This window comes from Panthera tigris, chromosome B1 (assembly GCF_018350195.1).
Source record: "Panthera tigris isolate Pti1 chromosome B1, P.tigris_Pti1_mat1.1, whole genome shotgun sequence".
Taxonomy (NCBI): domain Eukaryota; kingdom Metazoa; phylum Chordata; class Mammalia; order Carnivora; family Felidae; genus Panthera; species Panthera tigris.
The window spans coordinates 25,367,721-25,391,754 of NC_056663.1; the positions used below are offsets into that span (position 1 = coordinate 25,367,721).

The following is a 24,034-nucleotide window of genomic DNA, read 5'->3' on the forward strand; positions in this document are numbered from 1 at the left end:
CCTCCATTATTCCCTTCAGAAATTAAAGCTAAAGTTCTTTGGGAACTCTGTCTCTTCCCATATAACAGTAACAGTGTTTCAGAGCTGCAGGGATGGAGGTAGCCTGTGGGGTGCTGAAGAATAATGAGAGATAGGAGGGAGGAAAAGAGGTGGGGGAGATGGAGGGAAGGGCAGGAAATCCCACACATTCTAGTGGAATGGTGGCACATAACTTCTGTGGATGAAATGTGAGAACCTTTTATGAGATCGTAGGAGAAGAAGTGGGTGTAGTCCTGGGAGTGAGTGTCACAAATTAGAGTAAACAGGAATAAGTTTGGTCAAAGAACATATTTCTGACTGTTCAGAGTACAGATTTTAATTATCCTACGGTCCCTGTCTTGCAACAAGCCACCCTCTCGGGGGAGTTAAACCTTTTAAACAAATGAACTGGAACCTCAGCACCCACTGGGCTGTGGAGAGGAGTCCACAAGTCAGCGTTTAATGCTCTCTACTCATTGTCCTGTGAAACGTGGGTCATGTGATACTTTCCACACCAGTGGGAAAGACATGCATCACACTGAGCTGGGCCTTTTGAGATCCCGCCTAAAAGGCTCAGATGCGGTAGTTTGTGACACAGCATAACCCTGAGTCCTGCCCATAAATCAAGCATAATCAGCAAAGATGTAACATCGTGTTTGTGAGTGTTCCATGCTGTCAGGACTGGGTATTTGTGAGGCCTTGTTAAATTGCCTGGAGCATGTCTGAGGTTGAAACTTCACAGGACATGTGTGGCATGAGCTCTAGACCCTGTGTCTGGTGGGGGAAGGGATGAAAAAGAACAGGTAAGAAGCTGAAAAGTATCAGCCTTAAGAGATGTGGTGACTTACCTTGCTTGGTGTCTCCACCGGTCTGGTAGGAGATCTTGTATGCTTTTAGGGTGGCCACACACTTCAGTGTCCATTCTTCTTAGTGTTTGAAAACTACCTTTTTAATTGTGAAAGAGAATATAAACACATGCTATCAACAGACAGCAAAATTGGAGGCAGACCAGAGGGAGTCCTACCCGTTGCTGACTCTAGCTCAAAATATTTTGCATGCCTGGAATTTTCACAGATCTTAGAGTTTTCCTCTGTGAGCACTTAAAGAACAGCCTACAGATCCAACAGTTTCTACAAAACAATTCTTATTTAGCTTGAAACACTTGGTCAGGCTTTTTCCTGTCAAAGTCCTGACATCCAACATACATCTTTGTCATTTAAAAAAAGAACAATAAAGTAATAATCATAATAATAAGTAATAAAATAAAGATACAAAGGGGGGAATTGACACTGATGGCGTATCATGAGCCGGGTCCTAGGCGTCCGGCCCCCAGCACACGTCCCCGCTCCCTGCTGTCTGCCGGTCCCAGCGATGAATGCCTCCATTCTGTCTTTGCAGAGTGAGGATTCGGACGAGGACGAGCCCTGTGCAATAAGCGGCAAATGGACTTTCCAGAGGGACAGCAAGAGGTGGTCCCGGCTGGAAGAGTTTGATGTCTTTTCTTCAAAGCAGGACGCAGCCCCCGGGGCCCCCGACGATGCCCACCTGAAGAACGCGGCGAGCCATGAAAGCATGCTGACGGACCTCAGCGAGCGCCAGGAGGTGGCCTCGGTCCGCAGCCTCAGCAGCACCGGCAGCCTCCCGGTGCACGCGCCTCACACCGGGGACGCGGCGACGCCCCGCACGAACTCCGTCATCAGCGTGTGCTCCTCCGGCAACTTCGTGGGCAATGACGACTCTTTCTGCAGCCTGCCCTCCCCCAAGGAACTGTCCAGCTTCAGCTTCAGCATGAAAGGCCACGAGAAGAACGCCAAGTCCAAGACGCGCAGCCTGCTGAAACGCATGGAGAGCCTGAAGCTCAAGGGCTCGCACCACGGCAAGCACAAGGCGCCTTCCAAGCTGGGGCTGATCATCAGCGGGCCCATCCTGCAGGAGGGGATGGACGAGGAGAAGCTGAAGCAGCTGAACTGCGTGGAGATCTCCGCGCTCAACGGCAACCACATCAACGTGCCCGCGGTTCGCAAGCGGAGCGTTTCCAACTCCACGCAGACCAGCAGCAGCAGCAGCCAGTCGGAGACCAGCAGCGCCGTGAGCACGCCCAGCCCGGTCACCAGGACCCGGAGCCTCAGCGCCTGCAACAAGCGGGTGGGCATGTACCTGGAGGGCTTCGATCCGTTCAATCAGTCCACGTTCAACAACGTCATGGAACAGAACTTCAAGAACCGCGAGACCTACCCAGAGGACGCAGTGTTCTACATCCCGGAAGATCACAAGCCCGGCACCTTCCCCAAGGCGCTCTCCAACGGCAGTTTCTCTCCGTCAGGGAAGAACAGCTCGGTCAACTGGAGGACTGGAAGCTTCCACGGCCCGGGCCACATCAGCCTGCGGAGGGACAACGGCAGCGACGGCCCCAAGGAGCTTAAGCGACGCAATTCGTCCAGCTCCATGAGCAGCCGCCTGAGTATCTATGACAACGTGCCGGGCTCCATCCTCTACTCCAGTTCGGGTGACCTGGCCGACCTGGAGAACGAGGACATCTTCCCCGAGCTGGACGACATCCTCTACCACGTGAAGGGGATGCAGAGGATAGTCAACCAGTGGTCGGAGAAGTTTTCAGACGAGGGAGACTCCGACTCAGCCCTGGACTCGGTCTCTCCGTGCCCGTCGTCTCCCAAACAGATACACCTGGATGTGGACAACGACCGAGCCACGCCCAGTGACCTGGACAGTACCGGCAACTCACTGAACGAGCCGGAAGAGCCCTCCGACATCCCGGAAAGGAGGGATTCTGGGGTTGGGGCCTCTCTGACAAGGTCCAATAGGTGAGAGCTTGGCTGCCCTCTGGAGGTGGGGGAGGTCGGAAAGGGATTGCTGCCGCTCTCATGTGGGGGACATGGGGTTAGGGCATTCCTGGCCCTGTGAGCTCCTAAGGAAAGAGATCAGGAGGCCCTAACATCCAAAAAGGGTGGATGTTGTTTCATAGGTGCGGAGTTTCAGCTTGAGAAGAGGAAGGAAGTCTTGTGGATGCATGGTGGTGATGGTTGTACAATGGCGTGAAGAGATTTTATGCCCCTGAGCTGTCACTTAGTGGTTAAGATGGCCGTTTACGTAATGTGTATTTTATCGTGGGTGGGGAGGGGAAGAAAAGAACGGAGTAGAAGTCAGTTCTCTCGGTTCCTAAGATAAGAGGCCAGCAGGCAGCCCACCGCTGATTTTGTGTGTACCTGTTAAAAAGCCGTTGTACTCACCCCTCCCCTTGCTCCTCTCCCTCGTGCTCACCCCTCCCCTGCTTCTCTCCCGTAGGCACAGACTGCGATGGCACAGTTTCCAGAGCTCCCATCGGCCGAGCTTAAACTCTGTATCGCTGCAGATTAACTGCCAGTCTGTGGCCCAGATGAACCTGCTGCAGAAGTACTCGCTCCTAAAGTTAACCGCCCTGCTGGAGAAGTACACGCCTTCGAATAAGCACGGTTTTAGCTGGTAAGAGTTTACTGTGCTCGGTCAACTAATTGGAAATGTTTTGGGGCAGCTCCCCGAAGCTGAAGGTATCCATCCTCTATGAATGCCTTTCGACTATCATCCAAATGTAATCCCTGCATTCTTGAGGCCACATCTGATACTGCTCAAGCCAGTGTAACTTTGGCGACTAAGCAGTGGGATTGGTGGAGGGAGATTCAGTGCCCGGAGTGACAAACGGCCAGTTGATGGAGTGAGAATGCGTGGCTGTTCCATCACGCTGTACAGGCACCTCCTTCCTGTGTTAGAAAGAGCCCCCGGTGGGTAAATAGATGTACCGATCAGATCATGTTATGGAAGGAAGGAAAGAAAAATGTTCAGGTCATAGGATGTTGAGACCAACTGTGAAATGCTTACTGTACAGTTCGGGCCTCCTGACCTTCTCCAGGTATGTTTTTAGAAATCGTTTTTGATGGAAATATTTGAAGCATCGCTCAAAAATCTCCCTGTGCTAAAAAATTTAGGTTATGTTTCTAACAAAGACACTTCAACAGTGAATAATAAATGTAAGGAATTCACTGCTCTAAGATACTACAGACTAAATACACACGAAGGTAAAATCCCTCAGATGAACTGTTCATGATTACTTTTAAAACTGCGGCCCTCCATGTGTATCACGTGAGATGGACATCGTTAGGCTGGATGGGCCACAGATGTGACCCACTGTGTGTGTATCTTAATTTTTCTGCTAGCAGTGCAAAGCAGAGAACTGTCTCTAGATTGACATCCAAGTGCATTTCACAGTGTCAGCTGGGTATCCTTAAGCCTTTTCCCTAATCTGAGTGTTTATCATCTGGATTCACTGCTTTGTATAAAAACAGAGAAGCAGCCCATGTCCTCAGTAGCGCTCTGGAGCAAACCAGAGGGGCCGGGGTGCGTCAGCAAAGCAGCAGAACTGTTGTTTCTCTCTCCAGCCCCCCGTCTCCTCAGGACTCGTAGTGAGTTTAGCTTCAGCATCAAAGCACCTCCCGTTCAAAGGCTGTTATTATGTGAGCCTTGCTAAATACAGAAGTTGTTTGTTCTGAATGACAGAAATAAGTATTGACCGGTTTATCCCCGCATGCTTCAGATTCTCGGTGGAGATCGTAATGTGTTCTTTGCACATTCCGCCGCTGGCTTTTTTCCCCCCGACAAAGCAAGTATTATGCACACTTATGGCCATGATACCATAAACTTACTGTATGGAAATACAAATTTGGCTCTACGCTTTAGTTTTACCTTTCGTAGGGCTATAAACAGTAACGTGCCGTGGCTGTTGGCGAGCACTCAGAAGTCAAAGCAGTCTGTCTTCTGCAGTGTTCCTCTGTGCGTAGAGTCATATTTTCCCTGCTGGCTATTTAAAAGTGCATATTTTACATTCTCGGTTCTGAGTTGCCCACCCCCCCCTTCCCACCAAACCCTCAAGAATCTGAAAGTCCGTAATACTTCTTGAGTTCTGGTCAGTTTTTCCAGTGAGTCAAAACCAAATGTAAAAGCCTCGTATTGTGGGATCCATGGAATAGGGAGAAATTCTACACAAAGTTCTTTTCCTGTACGGCCTTGCCCTTTCTTGTCCCGTTTAGAGAGGTCACTTGTAGAGCTGAAATTTCTGCTTGACAGCATTAAATGCATGACATCGGTTTCCTGTTGCTCCATATACTTCTGGGGCTGGACCTGGTTTCAGGACTCCAGGGAGCCTGGGGTAGGCTCACAAAACCTTCATTGTTCTTTTCCATCTTCCTCTAGAAACCTAAAGATGTTATATTCTCCAGGGTCATCTGCAGGAGAATTTATTTTGACTTCGGGTCATTAGCTTGGCCCCCACTGTTGAGCTCTGGAATTGGTTCTCATTATGTTGGACCAACATCACGTATTTGCTATTTTCTCCTCCAGCATTACATGATCCTTTTTATACCCTAAATACTTTGTATCTCATCAAGAACTTAGAAATGATTCTTGCCCATCTACAGGACAAATGGGAACGTGTTTTTCAAATTCTGTCATGAAGCTCCTAAATTAGGGCCTTGAATGTTCTTTTCTGTTCGTGTGCCTTCCTGTGCCGCCATTTTGTGAGGAAGCCCATCAGCTCCCTTAAGGATATAAACCCAGTTCTCCGAGTTAATAGTGGGAGAAGAATCCCCAGTGGAGAAAATGTTACTGGGCCTCAGAGCTCCAACTCTCAGAAGATCCAGAATAGCACTGTCCCATGAAACTGTCTATGATGGTGGAAATGTGCTGTATTTGCTCAGACGGCAGCTACTGGTTACAGATGGCTAGTGAGCACTTGAACTGTGGCTAATACAACTGAGGAACTAAATTTGTCATTTTATTTAATTTAAATAGCCACCTTAGTAGCACGGATACAAAGCTCACAGGGTTTACCTGCAAAAGATGGATTAAGGGTCTACAGACAAATAAACATAACCTCCCCCCACCTGCTCTTTAAATAGGGCTGTGCCCAAGTTCATGAAAAGGATCAAGGTTCCAGACTATAAGGACCGGAATGTGTTCGGGGTCCCTCTGACGGTCAATGTGCAGCGCACAGGACAGCCCCTGCCCCAGAGCATTCAGCAGGCCATGCGCTACCTCCGCAACCACTGTTTGGATCAGGTGAGAACTGCCTCCTCGTGCAGGCCCCGCTGAATCATGGGACCTCAGATGCATGCTTCTTTTTTATAGTTTTGTAGTGAAAATGCGGCTTCTGTCTTGCCATTTAATGTTTTTCTTCTAACAGGTTGGGCTCTTCAGAAAGTCGGGTGTCAAGTCCCGGATTCAGGCTCTGCGCCAGATGAACGAAAGTGCCATAGATTGTGTCAGCTATGAGGGACAGTCTGCTTATGATGTAGCAGACATGTTGAAGCAGTATTTTCGAGACCTTCCTGAGCCACTAATGACGAACAAACTCTCGGAAACCTTTCTACAGATCTACCAGTGTGAGTGTTCTTTGATCTTAACGCCGTTGGCCTTGGGGAAAAGTGGGACCACCTGAAACCTTGGCTTCCTTTGATGCCATTCTTTTAGAGCCACATGATGACCTTCTTGGAAACACACGTCATCAACTTCTTTCTTCCTTTTCTCCTGGTTTGTGAGATAGGTTTCTGTGTACCTGTTGAGTAATGCAAAAATAAATTTCCCTTATCGTCATTCTCTAATTACTGAAGCAATTACACATTTTTACATTGTGATCCAGGAGCTCATTCCTTCATTCGTTTCTAGAACAGTCTTCCCTTAGATGCTTAAAAGAGCAGGTACCAAGATATTTCAGTTGACTCTCATCTCTCCAGCAGGGCCTGCTGTGTTTAAAACGTCACAGGTGTCTGTGTGGTTTATCTTGCTGGAAAGTGAATAAATAATCTTTTTCTGTTATTCATCTCCCCTTCTGCCAGAAATACTTGGGAAAACAATACCCATGCCCTTCTCACTTTTAAGTAAAGCTTAAAGCAAACAGTTGTCTAAATTAATGGTCAAGATCAGGATTATGGCTTTTATGGCCCCGTGTTTTTCTTGGCTCCGTGTGGTGTTACAGCCATGTAATATAGAAGCAGCTTCTCTCCGTGCTCAAATTGTCTCCAGCCTGGCGCGCTGGACCTCATCTTATGAGAAATGGAGCTGGTCTGGATTATTTCATTATTTGTTTCATCCTTTCAGATTTTCTGAAAACACAGGTCACATTTTCCCCACCAAGGTATTTGTTATGTGTTGTAACCATGGAGCCGTTAATCGGTTTGTCCTACGGAGCTGCACTTGACTGACTTGATTTTTCCACCACATGCCTCTTAAAAGGCAGATTTGCCGAGTAAAGGAGACCTGAAGGTTGAGCCCCGCATTTTCTACATGTATGTCATTTTCCTGGTTTTATTTCTCAAGCATATATTTTTGTAATAGCCTCTCAGTATGCTTTCTAAAACTTAAAAACATCACTAGTAAAAATATCTGTTTCAGCTGACTCTTTTAGCAGCTTGCTTTCTCCATTTTACGAATGAGCCGATCAGTTCTAGTTATGGAAGGTCCCCAGAGATACTGGACCCTTTGTATAAAGGCCAAGAAAGATTTTATCCCCTTGTACATGTCTTCAATAAGGTTTTTCACTGAAACTACACAAAAGTGTAACTGTGTGTTGTGTTTTCAGTAATCAAGAATGGTAAACTGGGGAGTTCCAAAAAAAAAAAAATACTTAGAAAAGAAAAGCTATTCCAAAAACCAAAAGAACAGGCATCATATCTGGAGCTGAACTCTGAGGTGGATTTAGGATATTGGCATTGTGGGTGTTGAAAATTTTTTAACTCCTCCACAGGCAGGAAATACTTGAGGGCAGTGACGCTGGTGGCCGTCCCTAATTTCTTCCATATTAACCTCAAGTACACTTTCTGCAAGCGCTTGTTCAGGACTGGGCCGAGGTCGTTGGTGCTGGTGTTTGCTTTGGGACGTTTCCTTGCAATGCGCGTGGAAAAGCACCGAGCTGATGGGGGAAATGCCTGTGTTATACAGGTGTGCCCAAGGACCAGCGCCTCCAGGCGATCAAGGCCGCCATTATGCTCCTGCCTGATGAGAACCGGGAGGTTCTACAGACGCTCCTTTATTTCTTGAGCGATGTCACGGCCGCCGTCAAAGAAAACCAGATGACGCCCACCAACCTGGCTGTGTGCCTAGCGCCCTCCCTTTTCCACCTCAACACCCTGAAGAGAGAGAATTCTTCTCCAAGGTACGGGTCAGACGAGATATGCACGCACATGCTCTGTTCTTCCAACAAACGCAACCTACCTTTCCACCTTTCCTCCTCAGTTGTCCCTGGGTTTTCGTTGGTTTCACACTCGAGTCAAGCACAAAGGAGTTTGGCCTCCATCCTTCACGGTCCCCTTACTTCCCTCCTTTCTTCTCAGCCCTGGGGGCGTAACTTTCCAGACAGTCTAGTGACAACGAGGCTTTGAGAGCAATTTGGATGTGTGCTTCGCTATGGCAAGTGTTTTCCCTCAACCCCCCCCAGTGCCCTCTGTGACGTTGCCATCAAACTTCCTGCCAGCAAAGGATCATGAGGATTTGCTGACCTAAAAAACTGGATGGGGATAAGGCCCTTGCTGCCTTGACTTCTGCAGAGTCAACAAAGCCAAGCCCCCAGCCTGTGCTGCAAGTTGTAAGGCAGTCAGCTGCATCTGTCAGAACTAAGGATAGCGTGGAGCCTCAAAGCTAGACCTGGCCCAGGCCAATTGTGTGCAGAGTTTCTCGCTAGATGTATACAAGCTGGGAGTGGCCATAGAAGAAGTCAGAGAATCTGGAAAATAACTAACAAACGCTGATTTTTGCTCAGCACTTACTCTGACCCAACCACAGGACTACACCCTTGACATTCATTCTTTCATTTAATCCTTGTAAGGATCCTAAGAGGTGAAGATACTGGCAGCGCCTATTTTAACATGAGGACAGTGAGACTGCAGGGAGGGTCAGTTTAATAGTTTAATAGGTAACTTACCCACATCTGAAGGGGAAATGGCAGAGCCAGTTGAAGCTTCTTACTGATGTGAGTATTTCACGTACGGGCCTCACAGCAGAGTAGGTGAGAAAGGAGTCCCCGACTAGACACAATCCCAAATGTGAAACCCATCCAGCTGACCCTTCTCCTCAGCTCTACAGGTGCTTGACACATATTCCTTAGCTACAGGTACCGCCTGGTTCTACTAGTTGAAGTGAGCTTTGCTTCTGAAAAGCCAAATAGTACAGTATCTTTTTATCTGGTTCTCACGTGGACTGACGCATTCCATCTTCAATAGGATAGGGAACTGGAGATGAGCAGGAGAGAGAGATCAGATAAGATTAAGACAAAATCTCTAGGAAACAATGGATTGTCCCCTTACCTTCAGGAGAGGATTTTATTTATTTAAACCGTAAAGAATGGTGACACCATTTACTGCAACATCCAGTGCCTCCCATCTATGCACCCCTGCAAGCTGCCTTTCTTCTCCCCACCACCACCTAGAGACCTTCTGGGCTGTCCTATTTAGACGGGAACCTGTTTAACGTGATGGTTTTAAATAGCCTGGATCTCACTGAAAACCGCCCCTTTCATGTTTTTGTTTTGTTTTGTTTCGTTTTTTGGGGGTTTTTTTGTCTGTGTGTGTGTGTGTGCTCGGCTGATAAAACAGGAATTTTTGTGACCAAAGTGAAGCTCTCCCGAACCTCTTAAGAACAGATAGGCTCCAGTAAAATAGTTTTTTTCTCTCCTCTGGGTTTCCTGGAATAACACATTAATTAAAAACATATAAATATTTGAGTCTTCCCCCCTCCCTTCTTTCTTCTGCCTAGGGTGATGCAAAGGAAACAAAGCTTGGGTAAACCAGATCAGAAAGATTTGAATGAAAACCTCGCTGCCACGCAGGGGCTGGCCCATATGATTGCCGAGTGCAAGAAGCTCTTCCAGGTGAGGCGTCAGGGGGTTTGGCGCTCGGTTGAGGAGGACTCCGATAGTTAGGACCAGGTCGTGGGCACCATGCTTGCTCACATCTTTACACAGCTGGAGAGTATACACATGGCTGGAGAAGGTCTTTTTTGTTTCTTTTGTTAAAAAAATCTTGTTTTATAACATATAAGCTCATTAGGGCTAATGTGTTTAATGAAATTCGCCTATCTCCATACCCCTTTACTTAAGAAGCAAAAACAACACATTTTTGAATTAAGTTCTGTATCTGAGAGGCAAGCCCTGGGTTAGTCATTTACCCTCTACTGTGACTTCCCAAAGCGCAAGAATACCTCACGTGAGAATAGGCTTTTGGACACCTTCAGGGAGGTGATCTGTTCGTATTCTCACTACTCACGATAGCACGTGAGGTCGGCAGGGCCACCGTCCGTCTGCTGGAAAGAGAGTAGTGGGGGCGCCTGCACCTCCCTGAGAACCCAGTCCGCGGCTCCTGCACTGCCGCTTCCTCTGCTGGGCAACGGGAACGGTACAGGCAGACTCACCTCCTTTTTGTCCCTTGCACCCCCCACAGGTTCCCGAGGAAATGAGTCGATGTCGGAATTCCTACACAGAACAGGAGCTGAAGCCCCTCACTCTAGAAGCACTGGGACGCCTGCGTAACGACGAGTCGGCTGACTACCAGCACTTCCTCCAGGACTGTGTGGATAGCCTGTTTAAAGAAGTCAAGGAGAAGTTTAAGGGCTGGGTCAGCTACTCCACATCGGAGCAGGCTGAACTGTCCTATAAGAAAGTAAGTCTTGCCCCCACTGTCAGCCAGTTGGGTTCCAGTGGTCAGGATTCAGGTTCATCAGAGATGAGACCCTGTGGCCGTGTTAACACGGCTGTCTGTGGGAATCTGTCACCCACTCCCTCCCTTGTAGATCTGGGCAGCCAGGTGATTCAGTTCCCCAGGTAAGAGTGGAAGAGTCCAGCAAGGAATAATAAATACACTTGTCAGAGGAATCCGACCATCTAATGAAATCTTCTGGGGCCACAGAATCACACTAGAGTCCCCTGGAATGTTCTACTAGTGGTATTGGGCTTTAAGGTGTTTTATGACATGGTCAGATGTTTCCATAATTTGCTCAGAATCCCCTTGCACTGTCCTCTGTTCTCAGCCACTTTTCTCTTGGCCCTTTAATGAGTGGAAAGTACTTGGGGGAGAAATTAACTTGTTAGGACTAAAAGCCCCTTGAAGACAGGGGCATCTTGTATGGTTCAGCATGACAGGCCCGTGATAGTATTTCTTGGTCCTGTCTCTACCACCTTGAGAAGAAATAAACAGTGGGAGTGTCTGGATGGCCATGGAGGCTTTAGAATGGGTATATAAATCATCTGATTTTATTGCACTGACTCTAATATAGGCCCCAAGAGAACAGATGTTAATAATTTTGACTGGAAAATTAGTCTAAGGCCAGGCTTTCTGGCCTGCTCCTGAATATACTTGGGAACACCAGCATATAGATAGTAATTAGCCCCTAAACACGTGACCATAAATCGAGCTGGCAGTTTGCCCTCAAAGTGTAGGTGTGTGTGAATTGTAGCACTGAAAAATGCATCCTCTTTTCAGGTGAGCGAAGGACCGCCTCTGAGGCTTTGGAGGTCAACCATCGAAATCCCTGCTATGCCTGAGGAGATCTTAAAGCGCCTCCTTAAAGAGCAGCACCTCTGGGATGTAGACCTTTTGGATTCAAAAGTGATTGAAATCCTAGACAGCCAAACTGAAATTTACCAGTATGTCCAAAACAGTATGGCGCCCCACCCTGCCCGGGACTACGTTGTTTTGAGGTGAGAGTTTCCAAAATGATTACCGTGGCAAGGATGAGCCTGGTGTCACTGAATATGACAAGATGGTGAAATTATGTAAAACGGAAGGTGTGGGACCCTTGCAAATATGGGAAGTGTATCCGTATGTATTCCAACAGTGTGTCCATCGCTGAAAATGGTTGGAACACTTTTGGAACTGAACTCAGAATCAGAGGCACGTTCAGTTGAATATGCTCATTGGTAGCAGATTCTTGCCCCTTTAAGGATAGATTTTTCTCACCAGAAACAGCAAGTGAATGCATAAGCCAGGAAATAACATTTAAGTCCCAAGTGCGCTGTGGTTAAAGCTGAATTATATGTAATTCGTAAATTCTCTGGAGACATGATTGAAAGAGGAATTCCAGAAATCTTTGAGGAAATGTCCCGTCATTAGTCCAGAGCTTTCCAATAGAGCAACCCTGATCTGGATGTCCATGTACAAATCCATTTGCGAAATGTAAAAATGGCTTTCATTGACACTTCAAATTGGTTCTCTTTCAAAGAACTGACATGTGAATATATACTCACTATAGTGACTCTGCACAGAGTTACTCATTCAAGAGCCCTTGCACAATAGTTCAAAGGATACCGTCTCCAGGACTGGGTCACACAGCGTAGCCACCGATCCTGCCCCTTAGCTTCTGAGTGTGGGGCCCCATTTTAAACTTGGCTTCCAGAAAATTCCATCTTTTTTACTCTGATTTTGTTTCTGCAGAACATGGAGGACTAATTTACCTAAGGGGGCATGTGCCCTTTTACTCACCTCTGTGGATCACGACCGGGCCCCTGTGGTGGGGGTGAGAGTCAACGTGCTCCTGTCCAGGTATCTGATCGAACCCTGCGGGTCAGGGAAATCCAAACTCACCTACATGTGCAGAGCCGACTTAAGGTACGTTCTGATTCTAATTTCTGACACGGTGAGGGTCATGAAGGAGATGAGACTTTTTGTCTGACACAGAGAATGGCTTAAATGAACACATCATTGTGTCTTGTCTGTTCCCTAAAGAGCAGTTTTTGTAAAGTAACACCTTCGTGTTTCTTGGTGTTTGGGGGATGGCTTCCTGATTTCTATCCCTTAGAGAATGTGGTACTAAAGCAACACGAATACTCTGGTTCTGACATGAATTTAAAGCCACAGGAAATGAGAGTTTGAAGTAGCAGGCAGATGATTCTCATTTTACATTCAAAGATACTTGAATATATGACATACCCTTTTAGTAATTAATTAGGCCTGTGCTCTGTGCCATTGACGAATGTGTGTTCCTATTAGAAAATTTGTGAAATACAGCAATACAGACAAAAACATGAACCTCTAAAAAACTTTCCAAAGTGGTTAAATTCTCATTTGAAGTCTTTACATCTCAGTACTTTTTCAACTGTGTGACTGTAATCTGTTTTTGTTCTATATGCTAAAACTTTTCCCAAACAATGTCACTCAATATCTGTACTCAGTATGTTGTTCCTGGAGAAACTTCTGGTTCCAGAGGTGTAACAGATGTGCCAGGAGATTATCTTGGAATACGATCTTTACTTACAAGGTTTCTGGATCAAGAAATGGAAATGTATTCCGAATTCCCTCCAGCTTAGTTCAGTGTTTTCCAGTTTGAAGACTCCATGTGCTTTTCCTTCCCATTATAGGGGCCACATGCCAGAGTGGTACACAAAATCTTTCGGACATTTGTGTGCAGCTGAAGTTGTGAAGATCCGAGACTCTTTCAATCATCAGAACACTGAAACCAAAGACCCCAAATCTAGGTGATTACTGAAGCCAAGCGACTGCGTCCGCCGTCTGGATAGTTGTTTCTAGAATTCTTGCCAGTCCTTGGAAGAATGCGTTCTGAGTCTAATCTGAAACAAAGCAAACGACAAGTTGGAGTGTAGGAATTGACTTTTCGTGATTTAAGACATTTTCAAAGCTGCTTCCTGTTTGTTTAAGGTCTAGAGTACAGACCTTGACTGGAATATGTAAGACTGTGCAAAAAAAAAAAAAAAAAAAAAAAGTATTCTTATCCAAACTGCTTCTGAGAAGCAAAACTATAAATACATCACGAAAAATAATGAAGATACTTCATTCTCTTGTGATTCTGGCGTATGTGTACCTATGTCATTTTATTTGCAGCGTGCTGAGGGACTGGCGTATCCACTGGAATAGTTGGTACTCTTTGACATGTTTCTCACTGAGATGAGCAAAGAAAGGTTTGCACAGAGGAGTGTGTGTATGTGTGTTTGTTGCTGGTCGAATGGCACAGATGTATACGTTGGAACACAGTGTCTGGCACACTGAGATGCCTCCCGGGAGGATACTGATGCGTCAGGTTCAGTTTAACCTGGAATATCTGACTGCCCATGGATCCATGCAGAAAGGGAACCCCAAAACCCTCGCCCACTTATTTTTTTTCCAAGTCATTAAGCACATTCCTTTTTTTACCAACCTCCTCTTTCCTTAAAGTAATTGTAGTAGCTTGATTCCGCTGTCCTGTCTCAAACACAGTACGTCTTTAGATCTGATTGCAAATAGTGATACACTTTTTACCCAGTATAGATCAGGTCAGGGAAGAAACTCCGCCCGCCCCACCCCCTTCCCCACCCTTACTAGCTCCAGAGCACAGTTTTATTGTGTGTTTTTGTGTTTGTTTTTTAAGTCGAGATGTAACAACTGAACACTCTAACATCTCCTCAGTCGAGCCCCAGAACTTTTTACCTGCTGGAATTTTTTGCATTTTCATGTTTCGAACCCAAACTCTTGAAGACATACTGAAAACATAGGAAACTACGTCTGTCCCAAGGAAATCCCTGTAAATTTAAACCAAGGTATTAAAATTTAACAACAGGCGTGGATTCTGGTTATTCGTAGCGCTTCTGAAAGCTGCCCATACTTAGTAATTGGATCTGTCCTTTTCAGCAAATAGGTTTTCTGGTTTTGTGACTTTTTTTTTCCCCCCCTCGGCTTTGTTTTCCCTACATTTCTTTTTCTTCCCCTTTATAATGATGCCCCTGGAATGTATGTTAGTGGTAAATGAAAATAGCTATCATAGAAAGAAAACCCAAAAAAAGTGCCAGCACCGTTTTTTGGAAGGGTGGTCTTTATACAGGTTTTACCGTAACCATGAAGATTGACTCATGAGACAGTATTAGTGACTTTATTTTGTATGGATCAAAAGTGAATAATGTATGAATGAGAGTTGTAAGAAGGAGTTTTATTTTGTTATAACATATTATAGTTACCATTGTCAGTGTTATTTCAAAGGTTCTTTGAAGAATTTGCAGCGGGGGAAGATTAGAGTTTTAAAATTTGAGTATTTTGGATATCAGTGTTCCTTATGAAGATATACTTGTATATGCAATTTTAATAGCTTTCAGATTTGTAAGATTGTATGTTGTATATACCATTCTATTAAGATAAAGAAACATGTCCACATGTCCACTGTGCTTTCAAACCTAGATAAAGCATGACAAAAATTATTATTTAAAATATACTTGTATTTATACCTCAGATATTCTTTTGGGTTTTGTACCTCAATGCTTTTTTTTTTTTTCCTAATGTAAATACACTTTACATGAATACAGTCTAAGTAAAAAAAAATAAAAGAAGAGGTTTATAACTTGCTCTATATCTGTACAGAATATAATCCGTAAGTGCACTATTAAATGTTTAAAGTAAGGGAAAGGTCTGGCCTGCTTTCCTTTGTATCGCATCTCACGCCTACCCTTAGAACCACAGATTGCAAAGCATATCATCCTGGCATCAGCCAAAATGAAAATCAGATTTGCTGAAGGAAAAATGGGACTGCAAATAATTTCAAGGCCAAACTGCAACTGAGCCACTCACTAACAAACAGGAAACCCTAGTGAAGGTTCAGGAAGCATGGAGATGCTGTCCTAACAAAGGTCGTTAGGAAACGATGCTGAGAAAGTTATAAGAATAAGGAACCAGGAAGAGTAAGATGCTCATATAAGCAAAGCCAAGGTCACCGTTTAATTCCACAAAAGGTCTCTTTCCCACTGTTCAGCTTTCCTGTGGAAAGGATTCCTTAACATATTTGACAACAGGAGAATTCAGAGGATGTGAATGTTCCAAGAACTCTGTGTAAGTCACCTAAAGTGATATTGCCACAAGTTACTAATTGTGACTCATCACCTAGATTGTAAGCTCTTTGAGGGCAGGGCTCTCCTCCACATCTTTATAACCCCCTACAGCGGCTTTCAGCGTTTTGTACTTGTAGGCACCTAATAAATTTATTATTTGCTAAATGGAACTGGTTGAATTAGCTTCTGTCACTTGAAAAGGAAGAGAATCTAGGATGCCGTCTAAGCCCTCGCTTTGGTTCATCACTGCCCATTTTGAGATTGTACAGAGTGGACGTTGTCACACCTAATGGGATCTTAAAGTATAAACTGGTGAAGACGTGCGGAGACCCTATATAGGGGCTGTGGACGCTGATGGTAAATTGAAGAGTTCTTTGCGATGCAATTTTAATCAATCTTGTTTCTTGGAAACTGATATCCCTTTTAGAAGAGGTTTTATTTTGACAAACACTCACTCTGGGCATAGTAAAGGGAAAAAACCAAACCTCGTAATTTTTAAAAAGACACAAAGGCTTTTTTTTTTTTTTTTAATGTGTGCCCCTGCCTCCAGACCTGGTTTCCTCAGAACTAAATAAAATAAAGATCAAAACATAACATATTAAGCCTGAAATACCTACTACTTTGTTTGACAGGCTGCAGAAGGTTACCAGGATGGAGGAGACATCCTTACAGACCCCATTACAGATTGAGTTGAGTCAATTATTCAGCCCCTACTGTTTACCTCACACTGTGCTCAGTCCTGAAGATACAGCGGTGAGCACCTCACCCTGCCCTCCCAGAACTGAAATCTCACAGACACTAACGTAGAAATGATACGCCATGTCCTGACGGAGGACAGGTTCCTGTGTACCCAGGGGGGCAGCTTAAGATCTTAATTGAACAAAACTCAAGATAACTATATGCAAAGCATCTTGCTTACCAATTTGTAGATAGAATAACTTGGAAAATTCTAACAAATAGTTCTTTAAGAGATTTCTTTTTAAGAGCTGATTGAGACCAGTGAGATTTTTTGGGAAGTAAGTAAAATCTAAAGAAAAATAAAGGAAAATGATCCAGATCAGTACTTTTTTTTTTTTTTCTAACATTTGTTCATTTTTGAGAGGCAGAGACAGAGCACAAGCGGGGGAGGGATAGAGAGAGAGGGAAACATAGAATCTGAAGCAGGCTCCAGGCTCAGAGCTGTCAGCACAGAGCCCGACGTGGGGCTCGAACTCACAAACCGTGAGATCATGACCTGAACCGAAGTCGGACACTTAACCGACTGAGCCACCCAGATGCCCCCAAATCAGTACTTTCTAACATCACTAGTTAGGGTGTGTGTATGTGTGTGTGTGTGTACAGGCAAGGACAAAGGCTATAATGGTGTGTAGAATTTTGTAGCACCATTCATGGGTCTTTATTCTACTTCTGTGCACTTTACACACTTAATTTAAGCTTCACACATACCCCATGAAGCATAAGTATTATTCTAAAATAAGGATATACCTTAGGTAGTGACAAATTAAGGTCCCCAGAGCCAGAAGAAGGAGCCAAGACTCCAGCCCAGGTCCACTACCTGTCCATCTCCCCTTTGTTGACCTTACCTAATTAGGAGATAAATGTCTCATCGTAACAGCCAATCCATATGGCCCCAGCATCAAAATTGAGAAGAACTCTAGGAAAAATGGAGGCTCATAGCAAAATAATCACATTAATCCACATCTCGAATTCAATTGTCCCTATTCCTGAGATGCTTAAGGTGAAATTACATAGGTAAAAATAAATATGAGGCAAAGTTTTGTTTCAAGTTAAGGCTTGAAAGACCTTACAGTTGTGTTGGCAAATTGAATATATGGTTTGAAATGTACAGAGACTCCACTTAGGCCTCCCTGTGAAACAGGAGAGATTCTCCCCCACCTGCCAGCACAGAATAGGCTTGTGCTCTGACTGCAACCTGCCCAACCCCTCTGATCTTGCATTGCTTCAGGGTTACAAAGGGAACATCTCCCTACAGGCTTCTTAACTTGCATCCCAGGACCAGAACCCCAGTCCTGTGACTTTCTGCAATACCTCATTATGCTGGGATTCCCACCACACAAGCATGTCACAAAATACAACTGAGATCTTTGTGAAGGTGCTTTGAAAAGCAAGGGCTATTGAAAGGTAAAGGAGCTTTCATGAAAGCAAAGTGGGATTTGGCCCAAATGCTTTACCTCACCCGCCTGTTGAAGCATACATTAATGATTATAAAGCAGAAATCCTAAACAATGAGATCATGGCATGCATGCCATCTTGGTGTTCCATCAGGATGAAATTTGCCCAAGGAATTTAAATTCCATTTGCCTAAGGGATGCAAATTACAAAAGACCTCAAAGAGCCTGTGGCAGGGGGGGAACTCAGGTGGGTCTGTGCAGTTGCAATGAAGTTGGGCCCATTCTCCGGGGGATGATCAGTCCTTTGCAGGCAGGGAGTTTGCTAAATCATGTTGGCAGCGGCAGCCCAAAGTAATTACCCTTGCTGTGTATACACAGTTCCCATTAGGGCCGCGGTTTGGCTGTCTGGGCCCAAGGCTGTGTTGACACCTATCGCATAAACACCTCCTTGCAGAGATTTTTCATCTCATTGCACTTAAAAAAAAAAAAAAAAAAAAAAAATTTAGTTCAGGGCTAGAAACATGGCCCCTCATAGGGAATTTTCATCTCTCTCTCTCTCTCTCTCTCTCCTATCAAGATGCAAAGCATTTTGGAAAGCAAAAGCCTCGCTCTCCTTGTGACTCTGAGAATGGCTCTCATCAACCATGGTGAAAGACTTGATGCTCTAAAAATGGTCTAATTCCCAAGGAAATTGTTTCAAAAAGCTTTGTAGGTTACAGGCACTTTTCAAGTACAAGTGTGTTTGGCTCAAGTCTGAATGGACTTGTTAAGCTACCGCATATTAAGCATTATAATGTGTGAGGTACTGGGATGTGTGTATTGCATACAGTAAATGTCACATGTAAATTTCATAGCAGTCCTTTGAAGGAGGCCTCATTAGACTCATTTTATAAATGAAAAAGCTCAAAGAGGTCGGGAGGCTTAAAGAAATAAAGTAGCTATCTAATATTTGCAAAGGGACTCAAATATTTGGGACTCTAATATTTGCAAAGGGGCTCAAGACATTCTAGAGCCTGTACAATAGAACATTCTGCCATGATGGAAATATTCCCTCGCTGTGCTACTAAAGTAGGTACTAGCACATGTGGCTGTTGAACACTGGAAATGTGGCTAATGCAACCAAGATGCTGAACGCTTGCTTTCATTTCTTTTTTGTTAGCTTTGGGGCTCCGGGGTGGCTCAGTCAGTTAAGCATCCCATTGTGGCTCGGGTCATGATCTCACGGTCAATGAGCTCGAGCCCCGTGTTGGGCTCAGTGCTGACAGCTCAGAGCCTGGAGCCTGCTTCAAATTCTAGGTCTCCTTCTCCCTCTCTGCCCCTCCCCCACTCATGCTCTGTCTCTCTCAAAAATAAACATTTAAAAGTTTTTTAATTTTTTACTAGTTTAAATTTAAATAGCCACATGTAGCTAGTGGCTACTGTATTGGTGCAAGTTCTATTTCAAAAATCAAAGAATATTTCCAAGGAATCCAATTCCCATCTCTCTTCCACCTATCACAAAATTCTTAAAGAAGGAGAAAGGAAGGAAGGAAGGAAGGAAGGAAGGAAGGAAGGAAGGAAAGAGGAAGAAAGAAAGAAGAGAAATAAAGAGAAAGAGAAAAGAAAGGAAAGAAAGAAAGGAGAGGAGGAGAGGAAAGGGGATGGGGGGGTGGGGAGAAGAGTGGAAGAGAGGAAAGGAAAGAAAGAAGAAAATATGGTAAATTTTTATTAAAATCTCCCTGGCCACATTTCAGCTCAGGTAACTCCACATTCCACCAGCCATGAGACTATGTCTCCTCTAACCTATGACCAGCTTCTTGTGTTTCTCAAGCTTGAACTGGATGACCTCTTTCCTTTGCTGCTAGAGCATGTGTACTTTTCCAAACCAGAGATAAAGATGTAGCTGATCCGAAAGAATGTTTAATAATTCCGAATATTCTGTTCTGTTGGCCGCAAGCAAAGGAAGCCTCACAGATGTTGCTGCTCTGGACAGAAACAGTTGTCCCTGCGTGGTCTGAGCCTGTCCCCACCCTTTTCCTCGTCACTGGTGCCCAAGCTTCCTTTCATGTTGGTGACGCCACTTGGCCTCAGCTGTCCGCACCCAGGGTATCCTCCAATGTAGGGACTCCTGATCTAGGTTTGATAACAATGGGACGTCTGAACGCTGAAGTCGGCGGTAGCAATTCCAAGGCAAGAATATATCTTCCACAAGCATTCCTAGCTTGCTGCCTCGAGGGGATATTTCTTTACCTGCTTTATCCTTTTTCAAAGTTGTCAAAGCTCTGTCATATTAAACAGTATAATTTACTAAAGTAACCTATTTCTTTTCTTATTTTCAGTACTAATGCATATTACTTACAACAGCTCATCAAAGCTAGAAAGAAGCCTCTTAGGAAGAAGTGTGAAAGAACTTTCATGATACATGATCTGAGAGTGCTCTCAGCGAAAAGCAGTTTACGAAGGTTTTTAAAGCTAAAGACCATCCAAGGCTGCCCACTCCTCCCGTGGAAGCTTAGTGAAGGTTCCTCGCCCTGCTCAAGCAAGCACTTAGCACGGAAGATAATTAATCAAAGAAATGGGGGATTTAATGTCACGCTCCAGAGATGTTAGTTGTCCTGACTTCTAGGGCTGGCTGATAGGATGTATGTTTTCCAATAACAAAGATAAGCCAAGCTCTATTTTTGAAGTTCACACAGTCTGTAAAGATGATTAAAGCAAAAAGAAATTTGAACCCTCGGGACCATGCACAAGGTTGCAATATCTCAAAGAGATAGAGGATATTTTATCCCAAGACCCAGAAGGCTGAAAATGGAATGTATTCTCGTGTAACTTTGTGGAAAGAAAAGAAGATGCCAAATTTCCAGAAGCAAAGCGACCTGCCTGGGAAGGCAGGATCAAGGTGTAGCTGTTGGCTTGTTGGTTTGTTTTTAACCAACCTAGTGCCACCAACACTCTCATGTCAGACTGATCTCGGCCTCCAGTGCCACCAGTGGGCATCTCCAGTGGGGCCTTCTACCCTGAGTCATCCAACAGGACTATTCATGACTTCAGCAGGTGGTTCAGCCTGACATCAAAGGGGCCAGCGGCCATTTAAACTTCACGATTGCGTTTTCCGTGATTTTTGCCTCTTCGTGACCCAGCAGACCTAACAGAATAAGAAGACTCACTCTGTTTATTTGCTTTCATCCACGTTCTAATTTTCTCTGGTCCTAACTCCGTTGAATCCCAAGAAGAGTACAAATGGAGATACATCAAGGAATATAAGGGACAGTGCCTCCAAATAAGACAAAACCCTCATTTAAGCCACAAAAGAAGAAAGAAGCAGTATGAGAAGGAAGTAAACAAAAGAAGGACTAATGCAGGGTGTCCAGTTACTAAAATACACTCACTAAAATCCTGAAGTCAGGGGTCACCCCTCCTGCATATGCGTCTGGTTTTGGAGACGCCCAAAGAGCCAGACTCTTCTGTTGCCTGATGAAATGCCATTTCTTACTTCACTTGTCACCCTAACTTCTTGGCCTCTTCCTTTTCTTGTCCTCTTGACATGTGGATCTGCTCCCCTCTGGCCATATCTCTTCCTTGGCTCTCCTGTGACTTTTCTCTCTCAATCCTACAAACCAGCCTTACGCCCAGGGCCCTTTCCTGGCCTCTAAAGTTGGCTGTTCCCTCTTTCCTCATTCCTTTCCTTCTTCGTTTCTGTCACCTCTCACACCTGCATGTGCCTCCCCTCCCCACCCCACATCCCTGAAAAAAAAAAAAAAAAAAAAAAAACTTTAAAAACAAAAGAATTTTTAGTTTTCTTAGGATTCCTTTAATTTACAAAGCAGAAAGGTCACTTTGTGTTTCTCTTGCTTCTATTAACATATAGATATTCAGCCTATCTCTGCTAGACAGGCTTCAGGATCTTTATCATTTGCCTGCTTTGGGCAAGGAGAGCTATCTAAAGTTGTTATAGAGGGAATAGAAAAGGAGGTCGTAAGGCATTGGGGACAGAGCTAATAGTCACTCAGTAAGCTGGGCAGGTAAAGGAGACAGCCGCCGTAGGGTGGTGGTCAGAGAAAGTAGATTTGGGGAAATTTTTCCTTTTTTATTTTTTTATAATTTTTTGTTTGTTTTTTTTTTTTTTATTTTTGAGAGAGACTAGAGACAGGGAGAGTGGGGGAAGGGCAGAGAGGGAGGAGAGAGAGAGAATCCCAAGCTTGAACTTGGAATGTGGGGCTTGAACTCACAAACCGTGAGATCAGGACTTGAGCCGAAACCAAGAGTGGGTCACTTAACCAACTGAGTCCCCCAGGCGCCCTGGGGGGAAAATGTTCTTAAGTTCAGGGGCAGGCACACATGGGTGGAAGTAACTAAGGGGGCATGAATTTATAGGTTTGAAGACAAAGGAAGTGCACCAATGGAGAGATGGAGAGGGGAGGGATACACAGGGCTTCCAAGTCCCTCTGCGCGAGGGAGCCATGGGCTCACAGGAGGAAAGGTGGCTTTGAAAGACACGCCTTCCTCTGGGACGGCAAGGAAGGACAGGCCAATGAAGTAACCTGGTGAGTCAGAGCCTAGGGGGCGCCGTGGAGTCAGAGAATGTTGAACTGGACGGGACTTCTGAGGTGGCCGAACCCAAAGTCTAATATCCCTGAAGCCAAAGCAGAACTAGGGAGGCTGCGACCACCCACAGGTTTTCAGCCACAGCAACAAATGGGCCAGGGCCCACATCCGGGGAAGAGTCACCCCCGAGGAGGTAAGTTTTTTCTCCCCAGTAAAACAACAGATGCCCGATTTTCAGTGTCAGCCCTTTCTCTGTGTTTACCTCCAGCGAGGTGCCCTGGTGTGACCCTCACTCACACCTCTGACTCTCCTGGGACCGGGCCCTCTCACTACCGGCCAAGCTGTCGTTTCTACTCTCCCATCGTTACTCCTGAAAGCCGTGAGGAGCCCTGGGATTTCGTGATTACCGGTTCCTTTCAGTGGCAGGTCTGCACGACTCTGGTTTTTCCACGTCTGATCCTATTTAATCCTTGCTGTAAACCTTTGAGGTTGGGAGGCACTATTATCCCATTTTGCAGACGAGGAAAACAAAGCGCAGCTGGTTCAGTGGTCCGGGTTCCCCCAGAGAAATCACATAAAGCATTTGGAACAGAACCTGCTTGTGGCACACGGTAAGCCCTCAGGGTCGGTTAGCTGCTGTTCTGTCCATTATCATTCTGGAGCTCTTGTTATGTCGTGGGTACCAGCACAGACTCTGGACAGATTCTCAGAGGTCAAACCACAACTTTGTGTGATCTCGGGGAAAGGGTTACTTAGGCTCAGTTTTCATGTCTGCAAAGTGAAGACAATCATAATAAAGACATTAGAACCGTGCCCAACATATCAGAGGCACCATGTAAATATTACTTCTGAATGTCTGTTTCCTATTATTTCCCAGTTTAAACACAAGCTGAAATAGATGATACCTATTCATAAGATTAATATTAAGACTGATGCTTAATGATTGCTTAATATTAATTAAGATTGATACTGTCCAAGCTTGGGTGGCGAGGCCCCCTGGTGAAGGCCTGACAGCTTCATATCCCTATGATGTCTCTAGATTCCCGCACCAGTGGCCTAGATTTTTACGTGGTTAATCAGTCACAAACATGTGTTGAGAACAGAGGAAAGGCACAGAAGAGTGCCGCCTCTCTTGACTTGGAGGTGCGTGTCATTTTTTTCAAGGAGACAGACAAGTAATTCCAGTAAAATGTGCTCCAGTGGATTCTCCACCCAGAGGCCCAGAGCAGGAGATGACACGTGAGCTGGGTGCTGAAGGATGACAGCGGGGAAGGGGAAGGCATTCTGGGCGGGCAGCCTGGAGGAGTGTGGCTCCTGGATGGAGAACGAGCTTGCATACCATTCTAAGGAATTTGTAGGTCACCCTACTGGCAACAGGACGCTTTGGAAAGCCTTGAAGGAGAGGGGCAATACAAGTGGATCTCACTATTTAAAAGAGAAGTCTGCAGGTGCCGTGGAGGGTAGGTTCAGCCAGAAGGCATCGGGAGAACAGCAAAGGAGTCCCTTGCAGTAATACCCACAGGAG

General features: G+C 45.2%; 1 protein-coding gene and 1 long non-coding RNA gene across 29 annotated transcripts in view; one reads left to right on the plus strand and one right to left on the minus strand.

Annotated features, from left to right (window-relative positions):
* The window catches only part of DLC1 (DLC1 Rho GTPase activating protein), a 560,457-nt gene extending 538,753 nt beyond the window's left edge, over positions 1-21,704 (plus strand). For 26 of the 28 annotated variants that reach the window (XM_042983066.1, XM_042983079.1, XM_042983071.1 and 23 more), the window contains 10 exons: positions 1,417-2,840; positions 3,322-3,498; positions 5,964-6,123; positions 6,248-6,446; positions 8,002-8,215; positions 9,811-9,925; positions 10,494-10,712; positions 11,532-11,749; positions 12,483-12,656; positions 20,304-21,704. In XM_042983066.1, the coding sequence (XP_042839000.1) occupies positions 1,417-2,840; positions 3,322-3,498; positions 5,964-6,123; positions 6,248-6,446; positions 8,002-8,215; positions 9,811-9,925; positions 10,494-10,712; positions 11,532-11,749; positions 12,483-12,656; positions 20,304-20,574 (3,171 nt within the window). In that variant the 3' untranslated portion in view covers positions 20,575-21,704. Of the gene's footprint in view, positions 1-1,416; positions 2,841-3,321; positions 3,499-5,963; positions 6,124-6,247; positions 6,447-8,001; positions 8,216-9,810; positions 9,926-10,493; positions 10,713-11,531; positions 11,750-12,482; positions 12,657-13,405; positions 16,024-20,303 lie in introns of those variants that run through there. The other 2 variants (XM_042983084.1, XM_042983090.1) reach the window with 1 other exon arrangement.
* Positions 13,531-23,007, minus strand: LOC122237852. Its single transcript, XR_006216545.1, has 3 exons — positions 22,917-23,007; positions 17,437-17,507; positions 13,531-13,615 (listed from the first exon to the last, which is right to left on the minus strand). It is a non-coding gene; the product is annotated as an uncharacterized LOC122237852 (long non-coding RNA).
* Between the last annotated feature and the right edge of the window lie 1,027 nt (positions 23,008-24,034).